We start from the raw sequence: 22806 nt of genomic DNA, 5'->3' as shown, positions 1-22806 counted from the left end.
CTCATACATTTTTATATATAGCTATAAATATTGGATTATTATTTGTAAACCACTAGTTGGGGTGTGTGTTTGTGTAAACCACTTCTGTTTTGTCAAGCCTTTGTATAAACCACTTGATTACGTTGAATTTGCTAACCATTTCTCAAATATAGTATTGCAGTTGAGTACTGCATTGAACCCAGTATTGAAGCATTCAACTATAAATGAATCTTCCAGGATGTGCCGTGTAATTTGTGTATCGCTTCTAAAAATATATACATTTCACTGCCGCAAGCCCAGAAGTTGTTCAAAAAGGCCCTAAATATGTGTCCCAAGTTGATTAATTACATTTCTCAACTAAAATAAAATAAACTAAAATTGGCCACATATATGAATAATATGATGAAATCAGGTCACTTGCATTTACATTCATGAATAAATTCAGGAACCATTTCTCGTCCCTAGCATTGCTCTTATAGTTTTAAGAGTGCACATGATTTCTATGGTACTAAAGAGATGGTTCCGGTGCTGTTTTTGATCTTCAAATAGATATATATTCTCTCACTCCCTGACCCCTGTATAGCCTGGATTAAGATTCCGAGTCTCTGTATAAGGATAAACAAGGATGTTACACAATGGCTCAAAAGCCTAAACTCGCAATTATTATGGTAAACAAGGCTGGCCACATGAACATAATGTTCAGTAAGAAAAAGATAAAGCACATATCACCCATAAATTCTGCATAAATTACATGTTCACAAGGCACCTAGTCCAGCATATTGAGAAGCTCTGGATAAAATCTAGACAGAACAGAATCAAACACAATAGTTATATACACTGTGGAAAGAAGTCAGAAACCATTAATACACTCCTATATTACATAAAATATAATCACACATTTAGATTCATTAAGCAAAGGGAACATCATCCCTCGATAACAGGAAGAGGTTGGGAAGAGCCAAAGGTAACTTAAGTTAGTGATCTCCTAAGGAACTTCTGCTCAAAATAGTAAGTCTTAGTAGATATAAAATTGGTACAAGACCTCCACGTGCCTAGAAAACATGAAATACTCAGTGTGGCCATATGCCCAAAACTTTCCCATAAAAAAACATGTCCCTAGTTTTACATTTCATTTAACCTCAAACAAACACCCCTCGCATCCCAGAGAAAAAAGGACAGGAAAATTACTTTGTTCCCTGGAGAAGGGAATAAATGCTAGCAAAGTTATTTAAAATTGGCATCATATTGCAATCAAGTGTTCAGTCACAACCTTACATGTACATACTAAAAATTATCTCCAAGGATGAGTTCAGATTACCTCTTGCACCCTTTCATTTGCACTTCTACCTGCAGCTTTCTAGCCAACTCAAAAGAGCTATCCTATTTTGCTGACATGACCTGCACAAGACAGAACAGGACTACATACAGATTGCTGATGGATTTTGGTGATCAGAAACACATGTGTGATCAATATCCATAAAAACATCTTGATTTCGTCAATTTTATTCATCGTTCTGAATTTTAAGATGCAAAATATAGAATATTCTGAATATTATATATAAACTTTTTATTGGTCCCGACTAGTATCCTCTGCCAAAATAATGCATTTAAGATAGGTTTTTGCTCAAACTTGAAGGAATGCTCTAAGAGATGAACATCACTCCAATACACAATGAACGCAATTATACCATTTTTTCTATGACTTTATTTCATACAATTTACTAAAGTTTATATATTTAACAAGTAGAGAACAGTATTACAAAGCAGATAACTCCCAAGTGGATAAATGCTAAAGGAAAATATCAGGAGAGCTTTGACTGAGCATTTATGCATATGAAGTTGACTCTGTAGAAATTACCAATGTAATTTCAGGGTTTTTTGTTTGCCTGTAAACAGCTGGACACAGAATAAACCATTGCTACATTCAGTGCAAACATTTATTATCTGAATACTGAAGGAAGAAAAATTCAATCTTAACTATCTCTCAAGTATTAATAACAGACTCCTGAAGGCTGAAACAATGTATAAGTTCTAGGAAACATCACTAGTGATATTCATCTGAAGCTACTAGTACCTCAAGTTGTTTCTATCACTATAATCTCCTAAAGTTGTCTTTCAGTTCATTCTGAAGCTTTATGTAAGTGTGCCCATCCACTATGCCCTTCGCTTGCAAATCTTTAAGCAAATTCATACCGTCTTCTGATCTTTGGTGCCTGCGGATCTCACCAAGGAGTGTCCTATAGGTTATAAAATCAGCCAACCTTCTTTCTGCAATCATCTCCCACAGATATTTTACAGCTTCATCAATTTCTCCACCAAGGGCCAGGGCATTTACAAGAGAGTTGTATGATTTATTACTAGGCACAAAGCCTTTCTCTTTCATTTGGTCACACAGCTCCCTAGCATTGTTTGTCCGGCCTTGAGCACACAATCCATGAATTAAATAATCATAGGAAAACGAATTAGGTGGACAGTTATAAACCACTTCCATCTGATGAAATATCCTCAGGGCTTCGTTAAGGTGAAGCGACAGCGCGTACCCCTTTATCATAGTGTTTAATGAGAAAATATCTGGTTCAACCCCGTCATTTACCATGAGCTTAAAAAGACCTCTAATAGACTGCATATACAAATGGTTCACATAAGAATTCCCTTCCCTACCAACAAGTGCCGCAAAGAGAAGATTGTAAGTTCTTATCGATGGCCTACAGCTCAACTTCATATTACTTCTCATATGCATAAATATATTAACAGCTCTATTCAACTTCCTCGCTTCCGTAAAATAATATATCATTGTATTATAAAGCGCCTCTGAACCAATTGACCGAATAGCAAGCACTTGATTAACAATAACATCCATTTCTTCATACATTCTCGCAGCACCAAGTTTCTTTATCGTAATATGAAACGACGACACATTATGCCTAAACCTAGGCTGCTGCGCCGCATAATTAAAAAGCTCTAAGCACACTAAAGGATCATCCTGCATAGTAATGACATTGCAAAGTTCTTCAGGGCTAAATCTTGGTAGCAGCTGTGAAACCGCATTCTGAAACCGGGATTCATCAAGAACCGGTTTCGAAGCAGCTCTGTTCCTCTTACTGATTCTTTTCCTTAAGGCCCTCGTAGGGGGTCTACTGTATGATGAATAAAACGAGTACCCACAAACACTAACAGGTTTTTTAGCATTTCTAGCCATCTGGGTCAGAGTAAAATTGTGTGTACAACTCATTGGATTGCATACAAAATCAAGATAACAAGTACTAGTAGAGTAATCAAGAACTGGTACTAAACAATGGAGTTGAAAAGGTGAGATTTTTTTTAGTTGTTGCAGTAGATATCTACGATTTAATATCATTTTGATGTGTAATTAGAACAAGGGATTGAAAATAGCGATTAAAATAGGATGCAAAAGAACGAACCTTTGGGAAATGGTGATGAGGGGGTGAGAAAGCCAGCTAAAACTAAGACCCTGTTTGGTTTGATTATTCAGACTCTGTGTTTGGTTTGTGATTGTTTTCATTTTTTGTATGGGCCGCGTAAGCCGTATAGTTGGGCAGGAGCGTTGCTGGACCTAAATATATATTTCACGTTTTGTATCAGGGCCCATCTTCCTTTGCCGGGTAGATGGCTTCAAATTTTTAAGGGTCAAATTCAGAAAATGTTGGTGAGAATTTAACAAAAACAAACATCATATTATTTAAAATTATATGTCCAGAGAAATTTTTTCAAATATAAAGGAAAGGAAAAATCTCACGTGATACCATCCACTAGGGGATCAGAAAACCACTTAAATTACATTACATATGCATAAAATTGTCATCAAGACGCTTTTTAAGCGGGCTTTAAAAATCGAGTTTTTATAGTTGAAAATCAGTGTTGACTCTGCCTGATCTGGGATTTCGTAAAATGCAAAATAGTTAAACTCTTTAGACCCGTAAAATAAATCGAACAATAAAAATTTTCATGAAGTTCTAGCCGCTTTTTATCATATCAAACCCAATTTTATACAAAAATATGTGTTCCTGAAAGACTCTAGACCAGCAGTGTGCCCTGACAGACCTAGACTGGACCGAACTTCTCCGAATTTTTCCAAGCCCGATGGAGATAAATTCTCGAATGCAGACATTTTGTGCATCTTATGTTTTATTTTACGTCCAACGTTAAATCAGTGATTCATGAGAAAATATCGGCTACTTATTAAAATATTATTATTCTTTTACTAATAATCAGTTAATATGGTTACTAAAATGACAAAAAATATTTAAGATTGCACTACAAAATAAAATATAATATAAATCCAAAAAAATATCATAAGACCGGTGGCACGAAGATTTAAACCGGACAAACCAGCACTCGGGGCCGTTTTGTTTTTTTGATAGTAATAAATTTAAATTGTCTTTCTATCTTAGGAGAATTTTGAACAAATTCCAAAATTTTAATCTACGCTAAAGATACACACAGCATAGCAAACAGACAATCAGAACCCGGATGTGGTTGCCTACATTAAACCCTATTTTATAATCGCCCGCACGTCCGTTTCGCAGCAGCAAAACCTCGCCAACATATATATTCTTATTTCACTTGTAAAACCCTCCAAGCGACACGCCACGCACTCATCAGTAAGCTCCCACCTTAACCGACTCTACATTCATATATTTATATACATATAAGCACACTCTCGCTGTAATTCATTAATTGCTGTTACACATATATGTATGTAATGTAATGATTATGTTCCAAGGGAAGTGGTGTGTGTTTGTGTGTGTTTTTGTTTGCATTGGTGTGAATGTTGGTTTTGATCAGCGTTTGTTTTGCGGTTTGATTGTTTGTTGATTAGATTGATTATGTTTCGGAGCGGTGATTGCCTGTTTTGATTGGATTGGTTGCCGATTGTAATCCGGTTGGGCGGAGGCAAGGGGCTTTTTTTTTTCGCATTTTCGAAACGGATATGGATTTCGAGTTAAGTTCCAAGGTATTGTTCCCTCGTTTTGGTCATTTTTATGTTTTATTGCATGGAAGTGAAATGCTCGAGCCTGTGCTCATTTTATTCGTTATAGTTATGATTATTAATTGTAATTGCTTGTTTGCACATTTCTTTTAAGCTATTTTGATTAGTTTTCTCTGCTGCAGGATAAATTAGCATATTTTCGGGTAAAAGAGCTCAAGGATGTTTTGACGCATCTCGGTTTATCCAAGCAAGGAAGGAAGCAGGTTAGGTGTTTGAAATTTTTGTTCATATTGCCTTCATTTTCCTCAACAAGTTGATTAAGGAAAATTTCTCGCTGATATAGTTGATGGGACCATACGGTTCTGTTGAATGGTTGTGTGATATTAACCATTCTGTGCTTTAACTGATTTATCTCCCTAGCTCATTGTTGTTGTTTGTACTTGTCAACAATGATAGATAAACATGGTTTGGAAATAAACTCTCTCTTTGTAGTTCTGGACTTTCGGGGTTGAATATAATACTAGCTGAATCGGTAGTAGGTAAACACAACTTAAACCTCCTTGTTGACTCCACACGAACCTGGTTGATTGTGATAGTAAGCAGCAATAGTTGGAATCGTTAACTTCAGGAGACTTCCATGTTTCTTTCTTTTTTACACTTACAGATTCTCAAAATTGCTATGTTTGCTATAAAATGGTATCCAGTCACACAGTTTGGCCTCTGATACCTGTTTCAAAATTTTTATAAAATAATCAGTTGTACTTGTTAGTTTTAGATAGATGCCAGTGCTTGGTCTTCAACTGTGTAATATTAGGCTCACATTCGCAATTGCTCATTAAGGCTTTGAAGTTTCTATATTTGTCCTTATGAAGTTTAACTGTGTAAGGGTGCCAAGGGCTACATGGTCAGGGTCAAACTTGTCCTATTTTAATGATATCTGTTCAGTAACTATTGAAGATTGTAGAGTACTTTCTTATTTCTTATTTTAGTTCCATCCTTAGCTTATTAAATTCATGGAATTAATTAATTTATTTTTTACAAATTTCTAGTCCATGTAATGTATTGTGTTTGGATTGTCAAGGTAAATCATTCTTCTGATTTGTTGCATGCTTATATTGTAGGACCTACTTGACAGGATATTGACAACTATCTCCGACGAACAAGGTAAGTCATTCTCTTAAATCAGTTGTGTGATGCATTATATAAGAAGTCACTCTGAGTTATATGAGAAGTCTTGTTGCCATTTTATGAGTTATAACTTGTAAAATCTTATTTTAGTTGAACAAGTATAGTTTATTTAAAATGTACTTGACGTTATAGTTTTTAAAGTAGTAGCTCTTTACTTTTAGTTATAGTTTAAATTCTTACAGCTATAATTGTTATCAACTTATTATCTTGTTTTTTTCCATAAAATAGTTAATCTAAAAATATTTAGTATTAATGTTTAAATTTAATGAACATACTATGAGTTAAGATGTGCAAATAATATGCTGAAAAAATTTAAGAATTGGAATAAAAAAGATGATGAGAAAAGCAGCGAAAGAGAATTAGTGAAATGCTTATAGTATAATTGAGGAGAGATGTGGCAACGAAAATATTTAAAATATTTTGACATGTGGCAATTTGTTTGAGAAGTTTGTTAGCAGGCCTTGATTTAGTTATACCTGTATAATTGTTAGTCTCCTTTGTTATTATTCTGGTCTTATATTATTGTAACTCAACTTGTTTGGCCTAACTATCGAGGGTTTATCGTGATGTGCAACACGAAATTAAAATACTAACATATATATATATATATGTATATATATATATATATATATATATATATATATATATATATATATTGATCTTCTGCTATTATTTGGAAATAGAGGCAATTATAATATATTATAATATTCTAGGTCACTATAAAGAGTATTATAGAGCGATTTGTTTGTTTTTTCTTTTGCTTAGGATGTTAATTTTAATTTTAATTTTTGTAACTGAAACTTAATATAAAATTTGCAAACTGAGTTACCTAAGTGTAACTTAATAGTATACTAGCTAAATTCGTCTATTACATATAGTCTTCAGTGTAACATATACTATTATATAAATAAATTAATAAGATTACTTCTTAATAATATCAACATATATTTTAATTTCTAGATTAATGTCTATAATAATCGAACCTGTATTGAAGAGCACATAAACTAATTATCAAGTTTGTTTATGTTCAGTGTTCACTGACTAATCGAATTTGCTCACAAGCCTAGTTATTGAAATTTCCTATGATCCTTTTTATTGACAAGGATCATTCCCTTATCAAGCCTGTTCACGAGCTGTTGAGCCGAAATATTCTATGATGCTGTTGAGTCGAAATATTCTATGATTAAGCTCAGCTTGTTTATTAAACAAATCTTAAACTCTTCCGTGAACTTAATCAATTTTGAACTGATTTTTGTCGAACCAAAGATTCAAATGCATCGCGGCTTATTTAGAGAGCCAATAACTATCTTTTTTTAATTATAAATATTTAATATAACAAAGATAGTTGAGATGTAAATTTGGATATATTGTGCAACACCCCACTTTAATAATAGGGCCAAACAATTAAATGATTCTAAATTCATTCGGAAATAATAATAATTTAACAAACCAAAAATCATAATGGATAATAAAGTCTGAAACTCCAAAATGATAAATCCAACAAAGTCATAAATCAACATAAATATAAGCTCTAAAGTCTTAATATAGCCCCTAACAAAGAAAGCAACTAGAGTGGGTGTCACTCATCACTCTCCCCGCTACCCCTGATTACCTGCGAAAAGAAAACAAACGAGAGTGAGCCAATGCCCAGTACGAATATAAAAGTAATGTAGGTGCAAGGAGTATCAATAATCTCGAAACAATGATTACAATAAATTGGTACAAGTACCTTTAGTCACAATAATCGAGATAAACAATGGACTACAAATAAGGCTCAATGGTGAATAAATGACACAATACGGGTGTTTTACACAAAACTGTAATTGCTCAACTCCAATCACCGAGCAAATACTGAACAATGATTTATTCTTCGGATATCCACAAGAAGAAATAAAAAATGGATAAAACATTCCACAAAACAATAACGATCATGATCTTCTCACGTCTCATACCCCAGAAACGTGCTTGTATGCTTAAGTCACCGATACGAGTTGGTGTCTAGTTCACCTTTACTACGAACTCCATATGAACATTGTCCGTGACTTACCCACACGGATAAGTTTCAGAGCCCAAACAATTACAAAAGTTGCCGACTCAAGAAACAAATAAGTACAATGATGCAATCATAGTGCAAAGGGAAACAATTAAATCTGAGCCAAGGCAACAATAACTTAAATACATGAAGGCTAAGTGAAAAGAGTAGCGTGCATTAACAAAAGAGATTTTAAGGATGTCACGATAATAAATATAATAAATATTTATTATTTAAATAAAAGGTTAGAAAGAAATAGAATCCGTACCTTAATTAAATTGCGAAGTGTCTCACTAATATCAAGAAATCTCGAAATGAGACACGTAGCTATAAGTCACTCCTTATTAATCTAAAATCAATGTTACCAATCCGATGTTAGGATATCAAACACGTTATCTTTAAATTAGATACTAAGCACAACCATAAAGTCAGGAAGCCCACAACTAGAATATACCACGACCCACCACAGGTCGGTCCAAAAGTGCTAGCAAATTGGTTTATTTGCTTGTACTTATAAAGGGCTTAAATACTCTTTAACTAATCGATGTGGGATGTTACAAACACCCCCTCTTATATGCTCGACGTCCTCGTCGAGCCCACAATCAAACTTACGAAACCCGGCAGTGCCTCTGCACTTCCGGCCGGGTAGAGCTCTGATACCATTTATAACATCCCAAGCCCACAACTAGAAGCATACCGGACCCACAACCCACCACAGGTCGGCTCAAAAGTGCTAGCAAATTGGTATACATTAGTTATTTGCTTGTACTTATAAAGGGCTCAAATACTCTTTAACTAATCGATGTGGGATGTTACATATTGTATGGAAGTAAATACTTTTTGCATCAGAATTACTTTTAGAATCTTAGTTCTCTCCATTCTCTTTCTAGTTCTCTTAAGTTGACTCTACCTTTTAGTACTCATTTCTTTTTTGGGTTAGTGAATCGGCTGGGATCCAATTGCCAGAGTTTTTGACTGATCAAAAAAATTTGTTTCTTTGTTGATGTTCCTACTTCCTACATCCGCATTCCTTGTATTGCAACCCCAACATAAAATTTGGTCGGCATGGTTACTTATATTCCATGTTGAACAAAGCTTCGGGGATTAGATTTTACCTCTAATCTGAATTTTCTTTTGACATTCATGTCAACCAATTATTTCCACTTTGATAAAATAATTTCCCACCTACAGAACTCCTCCCTTCATCCTTCATGCTATATATATTTAAAAGAATTAGAATTTAGACTAAAAGGGAGAGATGAGTAGATAACTACATGTATGATGTGTGAAGACAAAGATACTTTTATGACATAAAATTATAATATATGTGGACTCTTGATAACCTTCAAATAAGTAGCTGTTGTTGTTATTTTCTATTGTAGCTTTTAAAAAATTTAGAATTCCTCTTTAGTAGTCTAATGTGTTAATCATTCAATGTTCAAGGTTTAGACCTTTATAGTACTCGTTTGAATCTGGTTTTGTTTGCCAATAGCAGTTCCCGGAATGCTGGCCAGGAAGGAGGTGGTAACAAAACTTATAGATGACACTTACAGGTGTGCATATGTTAAAAACATGACGACAACATTAGTCTGCTGCACAATGCTTTGATGTTTCTGTAATTGTGGTTATTTCAATACTTCTATTATGTGGTTGTTTGTTATATATGTAAACATGATGCTTACTGTCCAGCTTAAATTGTTTGGCAAGAAGACAAAACTGATTATAATTGCTAGTACACAACATTGATTGTTTTGTTATGCAATAAATTAAGGGTAGTGATCTGGTTTATTTAGTTTATATAGTAGGTTATATTATTTCTGTGGAAAGCGAATAAATGGTTGAGATAGTGAAATAAAGAAAATATAGATAGCATAATTTTTTGCTACTATTAGCAATGCGTCCATGAAAGCCTCTGGTGCAATAAGTTCCAGGAGTACAGTTACGATCGGGAAGTTCTACCACTAGAAATAGGCTGGTCTTGACTTAGTAAGGTGGCAATAATTATAATACTAGCTCCTGTCTGCATTTGACATAAGGGTCTCACTTCATTTTATGAAGTCACATCCTCCTAGCTTAAATTCGGAGTATTGTATTTGTCTTCTTGTCTGTAAAAGCTTTTGTGTCTGATTTAGCTTTGGCCTTCCATAGTTGTGAAAAGCAAAAAGCGCACCGCAGCACAAAGGGGGTCCTGGGGCTTAAGCGAAAAACGAAAAGCGAAGCGCACAAAATATTTGAATTAATATATATTTGGAGGATAATAGATATTTTAACATAATTGAACCCATAGTAGTTCAAAAAGCTTAAAGTCAATATTAGAAATACTTATAATAGTGGAACTAAGTTAAGATATTTAGGCATCCTCCTCCTCGCAAGATATCTCAAAATTATCATCATAGCCTATTAGCCTAAATTTGGATGGTCTTTCTCCAAAGCTTCAATATCCTTTAAATACTTATCATCTTCATCAACTGGACGCCTACTAGATGATAATATTTCATGGTACTCCTAAAGTTGATTGTGAATTAAAGGAGCGACAACGGAGTCTTCTTCTCTTTTTCTTCTTCTTTGAGAAACCCTAGTTTCTTGGCGGCTTTGATGTATATGAGGCACAAAAAGTCACTATTTTTCTTACAAAAGTCATATTAGGCCAAGCCCATATGGTAATATAGTTTGTACCTAGGAAGGTTAGTAAATGTTTAATTATTTTATGCTTCTTTACAGAAGCCCGCTTTTTGTGGGCCTTTTCACTGTTGGGCTTTTTGAGTTAAGCTTCACTTATTGAAACGAGCTTCACTTTTTTTTTAAAATGAAGCCCAAAAAATGGGCTTCACTCCGCTTTGGGCTTAAGCGAGCTTTTAACAACTATGGTCTTATGCACAATCTCCCTTTATATATAAACGCAATTCCCCAGATTACCATTCTTGTTGATTTGGGGACTTGGTCTCGTATAACATATTACAAAGAATCTTGGAAATTAATTTTGTGGTGAAGTAGCACAATAAATCAGTAATTGCTGCTAATTGTGTTCAAACAAAGCAGATCCGTGTGATAAGATTTTGCTAATTGCACAGTAGTCTGTTGCCTTCCTTCTAAAGTAAATGATTGAATGTTCAATGGCAACAGCTTAGTTATTGTATAAGGTGGTTTACCTGGTTACCGAAATCTTTGGGGATCTAGTAGATCTCTGCTTGCTTATAGGTTTTTATCTCCACTTCCCTTTGAAATGGATTTGTGGATGTCAAAGCTTTTCATAGCAGTATCTTGTTTGTTTTTACGTTCCTTCAGATTTGATTTTTTTTCTTCATATAATTATTGGATACACATCTATTTATTTGCTATAATATTTTAATGTCATTGTACTACTTTTGGTGCTTTCCCCAGAAAAATGCAGGTGTCTAGTGCAACAACCGATTTAGAGTCGAAAGGGACGGCTATTTCGGATAGCAGTAGTGTGAAGCGTAAAGAACCTGAGGATAATCATCAGATAGAGAAGATTCGCTGTCCCTGTGGTAGCTCATTGCGGAATTCATTGATTCAGGTTACATAAATAGTTTCTTGTTCTATTTTACTATTAACCCGCTCTCCTATGGTTACTATTGATGTGTATGTATATACACAAACACAGTCAGACAGAACACATGTGTTAGAATGTCTTTCTCCATTACTTTTTTTGTGAATTTTACTTGGACGATGGTAACATAGCTTTCATCTTTGTCTCTCTTCAGCCATGTATGAGCTGACTTGGACATGTTGGTCCTCTGATTTGTGAATCGATAAGAATTATGTACAATGGTCATTGACAGTTATTATACTGGTAGAAATCTGATTGTCTTACACTTGAGCTCTCTTAATGTGAGTGGCTATTCTTCCCTGTTACTTTCTTTTTTGTTCAAGAATTTCTTTAAAAGAATAAGAAATAATTACAAAGACTTGGTGGTTATCCTTGAGCTTTTTGGAAATGAGAATCTTTTGTTGGGACCAAAGAAGGGAATCATGGAATTGTAAGTGACTTTTGGATGGTCGTGTAGTTTGCAACAAGTTCATGATCTTTCAGTGAGAATCTACTAAATGACCATGGAATCATAAGTGACTTTTTGGATGGTCCTTGTAGTTTTTAACAAGTTCATGATCTTTCAATGAGAATCTGGTAAATGATCAGGATTTTTTATTTGAGGGGAAGGATTTTGTGCAGTGCATAGTTTCCAACTTCTATGAGGATGACTTCAGCTAGATTTGTTCCAAATTACCTATTGGTGGCAGAAAGCAAAGATGGTTGTGGGAGAGGGGGGGGGGGGATCTTGTTGGATTGGTATTTTATAGTAGTACTATATACTGGAATGTGAGACAATGTTTGGCATGGTGTCCATCCTCTGGATGCAGTATCCTTTAAAATCAGAGTAACTTTGCGTGGGTTTCTAACGGACCTTTTCTAAACCTTCCTGATGTGGGCTAGATCTTCCCTAACAGTTCCTGATGCGGCCACTGTGTAGAACTTTTAATCTATACTACATTAATTTAAATTACCAGGTATTTATTAGAGCATGATGATTATTGGTACTTATTTTATCGTCTCACGGGGATGTATTGTCTGCTGTGCTAGCCAGCAGCTCTGCCAAGCACACATGATCTGTATTCTTTTGTCTTCTACGGTTATGCCTCTCTTGATCCAGTGTACTTTTTTTTGCAGTGTGTGGACTCAAGATGCAATATATGGCAGCATCTAGGCTGCGTCATTATTCCGGAGAAATCTATGGAAGGTGTTGTACCAGTTCCACCAGAGACCTTCTACTGTGAACTCTGTAGACTAAGTCGTGCGGACCCGTAAGTGAATTAAATAGACTTTGATATGTGCGTGTGTGTGTGTTAAATTATGGTTGCCACTTTCCAGGTATATAAATCTGACAATTTTTATGTGGATTTTATACTGATTTGGCTGTAATTTACTGTATTTTTTAATTGACTTGTCTAACCTAATATTGGATTTCTTCAAAGTTGTATATGCTTAATTTTATTGTTAATTTGTCAGATTTTGCATTTCTGTTTATGTTGTGTATTAATTTAGTTGTGTCTTGTTGGCTTTCTTTTCTGTATCTGTAGGGATCTACAGTATCTTGAAGCCTTGTGCAATTCTAACAGTATAATATAAGTAACTATTGAGTATTGATTTTTATCTGTCAGTTTTAATGGGGAAGGTTCTTGATGCGAGGGGAAATTTTTTTGTCCCATTCTTTTCAACTAATCCATTTATATTCTGAATAATTAATAGTACAATGATGAGAGTATATTTTGATGTTCTAGAAAATGTTCTCTTTCACTTGGATTAGATTTCAGTAGTGTTGAACACCCTGATTTATTTCACAGTCTATCAAGACTAATGAATTCCAATATTTCTAAGAAAACATTCATCTCATGCACATGTATTATGTATATCATTCACAAAATGATGTTGATTTTCTTGCTTAGGTGAACTTAGATTTTGTATGTTTTACTGACTAAATGTGCAGTACTTGAATTTATATTGTTTCCACATTAACATCTTAGAGTTAGTTTCTGCTGTAATCTCATTAATTATGTTAATGTCATCCAACAAAAATACAAAATACGACAGATTGAGGAAAAAAAATATCAGGATGATATGTGCCTACATCTGTTGACTTCGTCTTGTGACACTTCTTTTAGATGTCCAGGTCACAAGGAGAGTTTTATGCTGGTTGTCACCTAACTTGGGCAGACCAGTCTTTCTTCGTACTCCTATTTCAAGGCAACAAATACCATCAGTTGTGATCTTATGAATAATTTTCCTTGCAGATTCTGGGTGACAGTTGCACATCCTTTATATCCTGTGAAATTGAATACTTCAAATTTTCCAACTGACGGGTGAGCAAATTATTTCTTGTTAATAGTTTCATGTGTTATTGCATCATGTATAGTGTACTTCTATTGTGAAGACCTGTGATTTATTCGGTATGACTTGCCGGAGGGGATTCGTTAATGTAAGGACTAAGGAGTTCCAAAAAGCAACGACAGAAAGAAATCTACTAATTCATCTTAAACTCAAGTAATCTTTATTACCTCCACTATTAAAGACTTGTAAACACTCAATAAAATGACAGACATGCGTTTTTTTGTGCCGTAGTCGATACTTTTTTTGTGCTTGTACTAGGGAGTAGCGTTGTTGCATATATGTCTTTAGAATAGTTTAGTAACAGTGCTCCTTCCCCCCTCCTCCGTTAATGAAGGTTATAAGTTGAAATCCTCACTCTCTATTTATGTACCAAGTAATGCATTGAAAACCAAGTAACATACCTTAAAAATGTATTGTCAATGATTAGAAGCGCAAACCTAAACGTATAGATGCTGCTTTGTTTGTAGATGATCTTTTTTTTGATTTGTTGACTTGTAACCTGATGAGATTATTGACTTTGCAAGTTGCACAGTTAAAACAATTTTTTTCAGTAACAAAAAAATAATCATGTATAAGTATAAGAGTCATTTCAGAAGCAATTTTCCATGTGTCAAAAGAAAAACTTCAGTACCAGGGAACGATCAAGACAAATGTATTTTTCAAATATTTATTTCCGTACTGAGGGATAACGATAATATATATTGTTCTGTAAAGATTTTGTTTGACAAAGACATGTCTGGTCATCTAAGGATCATCTTTCTGGTCGTTACATTTGAGTATCTTCTCTGCATAATTGCTTAGTGATGGTGAACATGAGATTGATTTACCCTATGATCCAACTGCTAAAATGATTTTTCAGTACCAATCCAGTTCAGAGCATTGAAAAAACATTTCAACTCACAAGAGCGGACAAAGACTTGTTGGCAAAGCCAGAGTATGATGTTCAGGTTGATCTTTCTTGCCAACTTACTCAAGATATCTGTTTTTGTATTAATCCATTTTCTTATGGTAGTTGTCATCAATTTGTAGGCATGGTGTATTCTTCTTAATGACAAGGTTTCATTTAGACTTCAATGGCCACAATATGCAGATCTGCAGGTTAATGGTATGGACTCTGCAAACTTCATAAGTCCTGTTGTTTGATGTTTTCCTTAAACAGCCTACTTATAGCTGAAGTATTTGTATATGTGGGCTTAAATGTGTCATTATTTCTACACCTTATTGCTATCTTCTCAGTAATTCTTCGTTCTTCATGGCCTAATAGGTGTGCCCGTGCGAGTAATAAATAGACCAGGCTCGCAATTGTTAGGGGCCAATGGTCGTGATGATGGCCCTGTTGTAAGTTTTCCACCTTTTCATATTGCATAATCTTGGATCCTATAATTCCCATAATTGCTGGGTGTGCCATTCCTTTGTGTATTGGCCTTTGTTTCATCAGTGAGAGCAGTGCTTGCCCTCAATACATCACAATCATTTTAACTTCCTTGGACAACAACGTGCAACTCCTTTTTTTAACTATGTTAGCGACTTCTTTTTCTGCCAGATAACTCCTTGCACCAAAGACGGAGTTAATAAGATTTCCTTAACAGGATGTGACGCTCGACTGTTTTGTATGGGCGTCAGAATTGCAAGGAGACGTACGGTTCAACAGGTAGGCTTGTCTCTTTCATAAATGTGAAAAGTTCATTGCAGCTCCATGCATAAAGTGTTCAGCTAGAAGAATTGGGCTCGGCGTGTATAATCATTATATTCATTAAGTACCTAATGCTTTAAGTGATACAAGATGTTGGAAACATATTAGTTCTATGTGTCCTCATTACAAACTCTCAGATGCAATACCAAAATTGCAAGTTTTAAAAAGCTACTTAGATTGTGTATTTGTATTTTTTTCCAACATATTCCTTTTAATACTTCACCTTTGAAACCATCACTTGCAAACCAAACTTCACACTTTACTACATTACTGCGCTTCTTGTTAGTTAACTTCATACGGGCGTTTCCATCATTTTTTAACTAATGTTAGTCTGGGTCTGGTCAAACATGTGGAATACAGTCTTAGTCATTCAAACACGAATTTGATGGTAAAATTCTCATATAATTAGCTGAGATAAATGAGTGGTATTTCAGCCAAAGTTCGAGTACATTTAATATACGTACTCATGTACTCATGTGAAATTGACATAATAGGCCAAGTGCAAGAGTTGTTTTCAAGTAGATTAGAACTATTTGGAATGAGATAAATCCATATAAATTTATATGGCTGGCAATGTAACCAGGACCATCGGTTTTGGAATAGAGGGAACAGTGTTATCATATATTGTATATTTGATGTGCTGTTATATGCCGTCAGGTTGTACAAATAACTACCAGTATGTCATCTAGCTGTCCCCGAAGTTACCTTGCCTATATGTCACAGTCCACAGAAGTGATGTGTAGGCTTGCATGCAGTGATCTTCTGAGATTGGGAAGATTATTAGCGTTAATCTCTCATTCAAAAGTTCACGTGGCATCAAGCCTCTTTGTTATGGTGTTATTGAGTCTATGTTAACCCCAAAAATTTGACTCGTGAGATGAGGACTTTTTTTGCACTTAGCTCCTTGGCCCTTGAATAAAGATGATGTATAAACCAGCAATCGCCCGATTCGCTTATCAGATCCATTTCAAGTAGCGGCTGACGGCTTTACCTAGGCTGATATGGGACTGGGAGCCTACTTGGCTGATCTTAACCCCACAAGTTAGCCCATAGGATAACCAGTAGATGTGGGATCATTTAACACTCTCCAAGTTGCCCATAGGATGCTTGTCAGCAGGTTAACAATATTAACATATTATTTATGTATAAAAAACATCTCTTAATTTGTATGGATTAGCATATCATTTTCGAAGTATTGGAAGCTGCAGCATATGGGAGTGGCCTGGGGAGCCACCTCATAGCTAGTACTTTGCACTCATACATATTGGTACTTGCATATGATGGTTATGCTTGTCATCGTATTTGGCAACGTTTTACAACTTTTGATGTCCTTTATAAATCGTCAATGTCTGACTGTTGAATTTTATTTTTATTTTTGCTAAGCGACTGCTGATTGTTTTATTCTGCTCTGGCAGTGATTCTTTGGTTGTGGTTTCATTTCTTGCCAATATATGCACTTTCCGTTCCAGTACCGCTTCATATATATTATATTACTATATAAATTCAATGTTGCTACTAGTATGCATATTATGTTCAACAAATCATTTCCCTCATAATTTTTGTTGCCATAATGCCGACAATCAGAATTCTTCGAGCTTTCTAGCTCCGGTGGTAGATAATGCTCTTTCTTGTGGACATCTGCCCGTCTATCTGCATCTTGTGTTTATCTTATTTTTTTTCTTAAATGGTTTAACAGATTCTCAGTCTGATTCCAAAGGAATGTGACGGTGAGCGATTTGAGGATTCTCTTGCCCGTGTTCGTCAATGCGTTGGTGGAGGAGCTGCCACAGAGAATGCTGATAGTGACAGTGATATTGAAGTTGTTGCTGATTCTATACTGGTGAAGCTGTGCTGCCCTGTAAGTAGTATTTGTTTTTTCTTTTTGCTAAATCTGTAAGAAGTTGTTTTCGGGGCTTGTACTTATGATCGCCTTTCTCATATTTATTTCCATTATTTTTATTACAGCCTCTTATTGAGGCAGATACACTTGCTATTCTGTATTTGCTTTTGTTTAAAGGTTTCATGCCTTGATCTCTAAAGTTCCTGCCGTCATATGGAGTAACTATGAATTAAAGAGTCTTAAGGGAAAATTTGCCCAGGTGCTTGTGTATAATTTCAACTAATAATAAATTGTACAAGTGTCCTCGTTATGTCCCTGTATCTCTGAAATGTTTTTTTGTCGATAATTGTGTAACCATTGTTTTGCTTCTTTTATATTTATATTTTGATAATTATGGCATGCTTTTCGCTTAAAATAAAGAGACTAAGGGTCCATACCCACTTTCGAGTTTGAGTCTGTAGCATGGCTACACGACGTGAAAGTAAAAGTTGGGGCAACATAGTATATATGCATACACTTTAGTTCCTGGATTAAAATGTCAATCCTTGATTTGTACAGTTAGCCTTATTCTGTTTGTGTTTATAAATATTTGTGAGGTATATTATGACATAAATATGTGAGTTGTGAAACACTCTGTTTATGCTTACCTAAAATGCTAGAACGGAAGGGTGCTTGTTAAATGTGTTTAGAATATTCTAGTTGCATTAAAATATTAAGTCACTTTCGTCATGTGCCGCTTTCCTATTTCCTATTTATGATATATATTTTTACAATATTACCTGAATGCTAATGGATGGGGAATGGCCCTTAATTTCCTCGTGATTGTTTATATTCATCTAAAACTTTGCCAGCAGCTGGAATATGTCATTGTTCCGGAAATTTCTACTGTATTAGTTATTATTATGAATTCTATACATCTGCACATTTTAACCGCTTTATAGCACTCATTTTAACATGCATGAAAATAATGTCTACATTTGGTATAAGTGTGCAGTGAAAATAAATTATTGCAGCAAGGGGTCCTTTTTACTGAGAATAACAAGGGGTTCTTTTTGCTAAGAATAACAAGGGGTCTTTGTTTAAGTTATTCCATAACTGTGATGTATTACGTAACGTCTCACATTGATTGATGCATGTGGCACAGATGAGTGGCTTAAGGATGAAGGTCGCCGGAAGATTTAAACCTTGTTTGCACATGGGATGCTTTGATCTGAATGTTTTTGTGGAAATGAACCAACGAACTAGAAAGGCAAGCATATATGAGTTATAATATTCTATATTCTCAGGTCAGTTGTCTCTTATGTTAGTAGTGGTTAATTAAGCAAGCATTTTATGTCTGCAGTGGCAATGCCCCATTTGTCTTAAGAATTATTCTCTGGAGAATATCATTATTGACCCATATTTTAATCGCATTACTTCAAAGGTAAATCAGTACTCTGCCTGAATGTGTTAGGTTATAATTTGTAACACATCATTGTAATGTTTGTTTTTCCTGATTGAAGATGCAAACTTGTGGAGAAGAGGTAACAGAGATTGAAGTGAAGCCTGATGGTTCTTGGCGTGTGAAGCCAGTAAATGACCGAAGGTGTCTTGGGGATCTTAAACAATGGCACTTTCCTGACGGCAGTCTCTGCCTGGAGACAGTTGAGGAAGCTATCTCTAAGTCTGAAATAATTAAACAAGTCAAAGAGGAATGCCCTTCAGGAGGCCATATTGGTTTAAAGCTTGGAATCAAGAAGAACAAAAATGGCATCTGGGAAGTCAGCAAAACTAATGACTCCTCTGTGAGTAGACGACAAGATAACATAGAAAACATTGGTCATATTATTATGAGCAGCAGTATCACTGGTAGTGGTAGGGATGGTGAAGATGCCAGTGTTAATCAGGAAGGGGGCTCGACAAATAATGGAATTGAGCTAGACTCTGTTCCTGCCAATGTTGGGCCAATATATGAATTCACAGGCCAAATTCAGAATGCACCAGCAGGGGATGCAGATGTTATTATCCTCAGTGATTCGGAAGAAGAAAACGAACCCATTATCTCTTCTGTCCCAATATCTAAGAGCACCGGGACAAATGCTGGATTTACATATGAAATTCCTGCACAGGCAGTTCCTGATTCTTATCTCGAAAATTCTGCCCTTGGCCCTGACGGAGGTTCACATCTGGGATATTTCAGTAATAATGACGATGAATTCGGGCTGCCTTTACTCTCTGCTGATCAGTTATTTGGACCTGAACCAGATATCTCAGATGCCATGCTTGATCTGCCGCGTGATTCGCTTCCAATGATGGATTGCTACTCACTGAATGCTGAAACTGCATCGGGTTCATCTTCTATTCTCCCCGACTCTTCTCTTCATAATTCTAGAGCTGATTTAAATGATAGCCTGGTCGATAATCCTTTAGTGTTTGGTAACGATGATCCTTCTCTTCAATTGCATAGTTCAAGGCCTGCAGATTCGGCAGTACAGGCTGGTATGAATGACCAACCAATAATGTCCAATAATATTCCTACTGAGGATTGGATTTCCCTGAGGGTAGGGAATTGTCGCGGCAGAGTTTATGATGAACCTCCACCTGTAATTGGATCAAGTTCACAGAAGCAGTTACACTCTAAAGAAGGTGCTTTGGCTTCATTGGCCAACACAGGTATGGGCTTTTTTATTTGTCATCTTGGTTACTTTTCTGTGTTTTGTTTGTTCTCCTGGATTTTGTATGTGCTATAAACAGCTACTGTATGTGCTATAAAACGAGTCAAATATGTTTGTAAGCCCTTCACTTCCTTTCTTAAAATATTTGAATTTGGTTAGATAATAATCTAGCCGAACTCGAGCTCCAGCTATTCGAATACTTTATCGAGCCGAGTTTGAGCTTCACTTTACTTGTTTCTCGCGTCATGAGCTTTATCGAGCTTCTATTATATATCTGTGTGTGGGTGGGGGTCGGGGGGTTGCTGGCCCTGAAGTCACCCTCAGGCAGTCACCTGAGTTTAAAGAATATTAGTAAATAATCTAGCGAACTCGAGCTGGATTCGAATACTTTATCGAGCCGAGCTTGAGCTTCACTTCACATGGTTCTTGTATCATGAGCTTTTGACCCTAGTTCGAACATTACAAACTATTGATGAGATGAGTTTCAAGCTTGAAATTCAAGGCTTGGTCCAGAACTCGATCCCAAATGTTTTAAGTCGAGCTCAACGAGCTTGGCAGTGTGTGCCTCTTTGGTTTGATTCGCTTACACCCCAAATGGTAGCCTACGAAAAATGTATTTGTCACTGCTAATATTTTGTTTGAAGATGGGTCAAAATTAAACTTTTCATCAAGTCTTTTCCAGATATTCTGTATTCTTCTGAATAATTTTTGGATAAATAGGTGAACTTGTATGTTATTTAGGTATAATTTTTTTTTCATTATCTAATGTTAATATCATTTCGCATCCTATATTCCTATGATACTGTTTAGCTTAACTTCCATCTTTCCCACTCCCTACAAAAATTTGAGACATGCATGTTTCTAATTTTTCCCGTATGTTTCTGCAGCCTCTTTGCTTTCTGATACGAATGACAATAGATCTTCTAACCTCCCTACAAATGGCAGTACGCCCGCAAAGACAAGTAGGCAAGAATCAGGTGACCCATTCACATTTCCTCGACAACGGCGTTCTGTAAGACAGAGACTCTATCATTCTGTTGAGTCGGAATCCGAGTAAAGCGCTCTGTCAATGTGCAACAAATTTTCTCACCGCTGCCTTTTGATATGTTACAACCCCTGGGCTGCTAATATTGTGATATAACTAGAGTTAGCAGTTGGACTGTCCGATGACTTGTAATGTTCAAGCCTGAAAAGATTTTAAATTTGTCAATGAGAGGCCTGAAAAGGAATTGGGCAAAGTAGAACTATGAAAATATCTGCAGTTATCAAGATAGGTAGAGCCCAAGCAAATGTATTTTATTGTGAGCTTTTAACCTATTTAATCTTTTTAATTTTGTATATGTACAGGTATCTTGTTATCTCCGTGCTTACACCTCTGCAGGTCGAGTCACAAAAATTCTCCTTTTCCTTTTATTCATGCTAGCTGGTTTTTCATTTGAGGCATTCTCAAAGAAATCTAAGTATGGGATTGTTTATATATTATTATATGTTAGATCCCTTTAAGTACTAAATGTTTTTAAGCAAAACATAAACACCCCCTATGTAACCTCAGCACTCTTGTTACTCCCTTTTCATGATCCAGTTTACATTGTAGACACTACAATGAGTCCTCTTCTTTCGGTTGAAAATTTCAGTTATCACTCTTTAGTTTTAGTACATTATTTGCTGAGCTTCAAATGAGAACCACTTTGCATGCATTCGGGGGACTTCGGTATCTTCTACAGATCGAAAATGTGAAATGTCTCTCAAAAATGTCATTTTAAGATGTCTATTTTACTGAACACATTTGTATGTATACAAATATGATTATTTTTTTCCCTAAGCATCCAAGTCTAAGAATTATCACATTATAATAACAAAAATCTTGCCTTTTAATTTGCATGTTCTTGCAAAAACAAAGATTTTTGGATGAGATATCACATTGCATGATACTTGGATCATACAACAAATTTGATCGATTATATGCGAAAATATGTATATAATCAAAAATACATATCTTGTCGGAGATATGCACCGACTAATATGGACGGATTCACACCGGGGGCAGTGGGAGTACTTGCCCCCAGTATCTTGTTTAGTGTTTACTATGTTTCAGTATAGCATTTTTAAAGCTAACATCCTTGCCCCTATGGTTGAGGTTGGAGTTTGTTATGGAAACAACCATGGTTCAATTCCTATATTTTTCTTTTTTGTGACCTTTTTTTTTTGAAGTAAAGCGCTCACTCCTAGGCTTCTGTTGTCCGGTTACAGCAGAGCAGCATAACTAAATAAAAAGCAAAACAGAAGCTTATGTCCGGATGTCCTTTTCATGTATTTTTAGAAAATAAACACTTCACCCTAAGCAAAAGAACCACAACTCCCAGGCTTCTGTTGTCCGGTTACAGCAGAGCAGCATAACTAAATAAAAAACAAAACTGAAGCTCATGTCCGGATGTCCTTTTCATGTATTTTTAGGAAATAAACACTTCACCCTTCAAGCAAAAGAACCACAAATCATTAAGATTTTTTTTTGTAACCTCTAATTTTCCCCATGAGTTTGAAATCCTAAGTATTCTGCCTCCATA

General features: G+C 35.5%; 2 protein-coding genes across 4 annotated transcripts; one reads left to right on the top strand and one right to left on the bottom strand.

Moving 5' to 3' along the window:
- Positions 1-339: 339 nt before the first annotated feature.
- Positions 340-3502, bottom strand: LOC108222990 (pentatricopeptide repeat-containing protein At2g27800, mitochondrial). 2 transcript variants are annotated; one of them, XM_017397014.2, is made up of 4 exons: positions 2054-3502; positions 1298-1377; positions 709-779; positions 340-584 (listed from the first exon to the last, which is right to left on the bottom strand). In XM_017397014.2, exon 1 carries the CDS (start codon positions 3335-3337, stop codon positions 2072-2074), a length of 1266 nt encoding a protein of 421 aa, XP_017252503.1. In that variant the 5' UTR covers positions 3338-3502; the 3' UTR covers positions 340-584; positions 709-779; positions 1298-1377; positions 2054-2071. The 2 variants fall into 2 exon arrangements, with proteins under 2 accessions (XP_017252503.1, XP_017252502.1); XM_017397013.2 differs by lacking the exon at positions 709-779.
- A 962-nt stretch (positions 3503-4464) lies between these two features.
- On the top strand, positions 4465-21602 carry LOC108223750 (E3 SUMO-protein ligase SIZ1). 2 transcript variants are annotated; one of them, XM_017398153.2, is made up of 17 exons: positions 4465-4601; positions 4820-4954; positions 5113-5193; positions 6052-6094; positions 9646-9703; positions 11532-11688; positions 12838-12971; positions 13959-14027; positions 14915-15002; positions 15085-15160; positions 15320-15393; positions 15599-15706; positions 17445-17606; positions 18733-18837; positions 18931-19011; positions 19091-20240; positions 21130-21602. In XM_017398153.2, exons 2-17 carry the CDS (start codon positions 4931-4933, stop codon positions 21297-21299), a joined length of 2580 nt encoding a protein of 859 aa, XP_017253642.1. In that variant the 5' UTR covers positions 4465-4601; positions 4820-4930; the 3' UTR covers positions 21300-21602. The 2 variants fall into 2 exon arrangements, with proteins under 2 accessions (XP_017253642.1, XP_017253641.1); XM_017398152.2 differs by having other exon boundaries at positions 9643-9703.
- Positions 21603-22806: the final 1204 nt, after the last annotated feature.

Source organism: Daucus carota, chromosome 5, assembly GCF_001625215.2.
Source record: "Daucus carota subsp. sativus chromosome 5, DH1 v3.0, whole genome shotgun sequence".
In the NCBI taxonomy this organism is placed as follows: Eukaryota; Viridiplantae; Streptophyta; class Magnoliopsida; order Apiales; family Apiaceae; genus Daucus; species Daucus carota.
This window is presented reverse-complemented; position numbering and strand designations above follow the sequence as displayed.

Bases quoted from the DNA above. Each gene is read 5' to 3' on its own strand.
- LOC108222990 (XM_017397014.2), bottom strand. From the start codon at position 3,337: ATGATATTAAATCGTAGATATCTACTGCAACAACTAAAAAAAATCTCA.
- LOC108223750 (XM_017398152.2), top strand. From the start codon at position 4,931: ATGGATTTCGAGTTAAGTTCCAAG. The intron at 15,394-15,598 runs GTAAGTTTTCCA...TTTTTCTGCCAG, and splicing joins GTCGTGATGATGGCCCTGTT to ATAACTCCTTGCACCAAAGA. The intron at 18,838-18,930 runs GCAAGCATATAT...TTATGTCTGCAG, and splicing joins TGAACCAACGAACTAGAAAG to TGGCAATGCCCCATTTGTCT.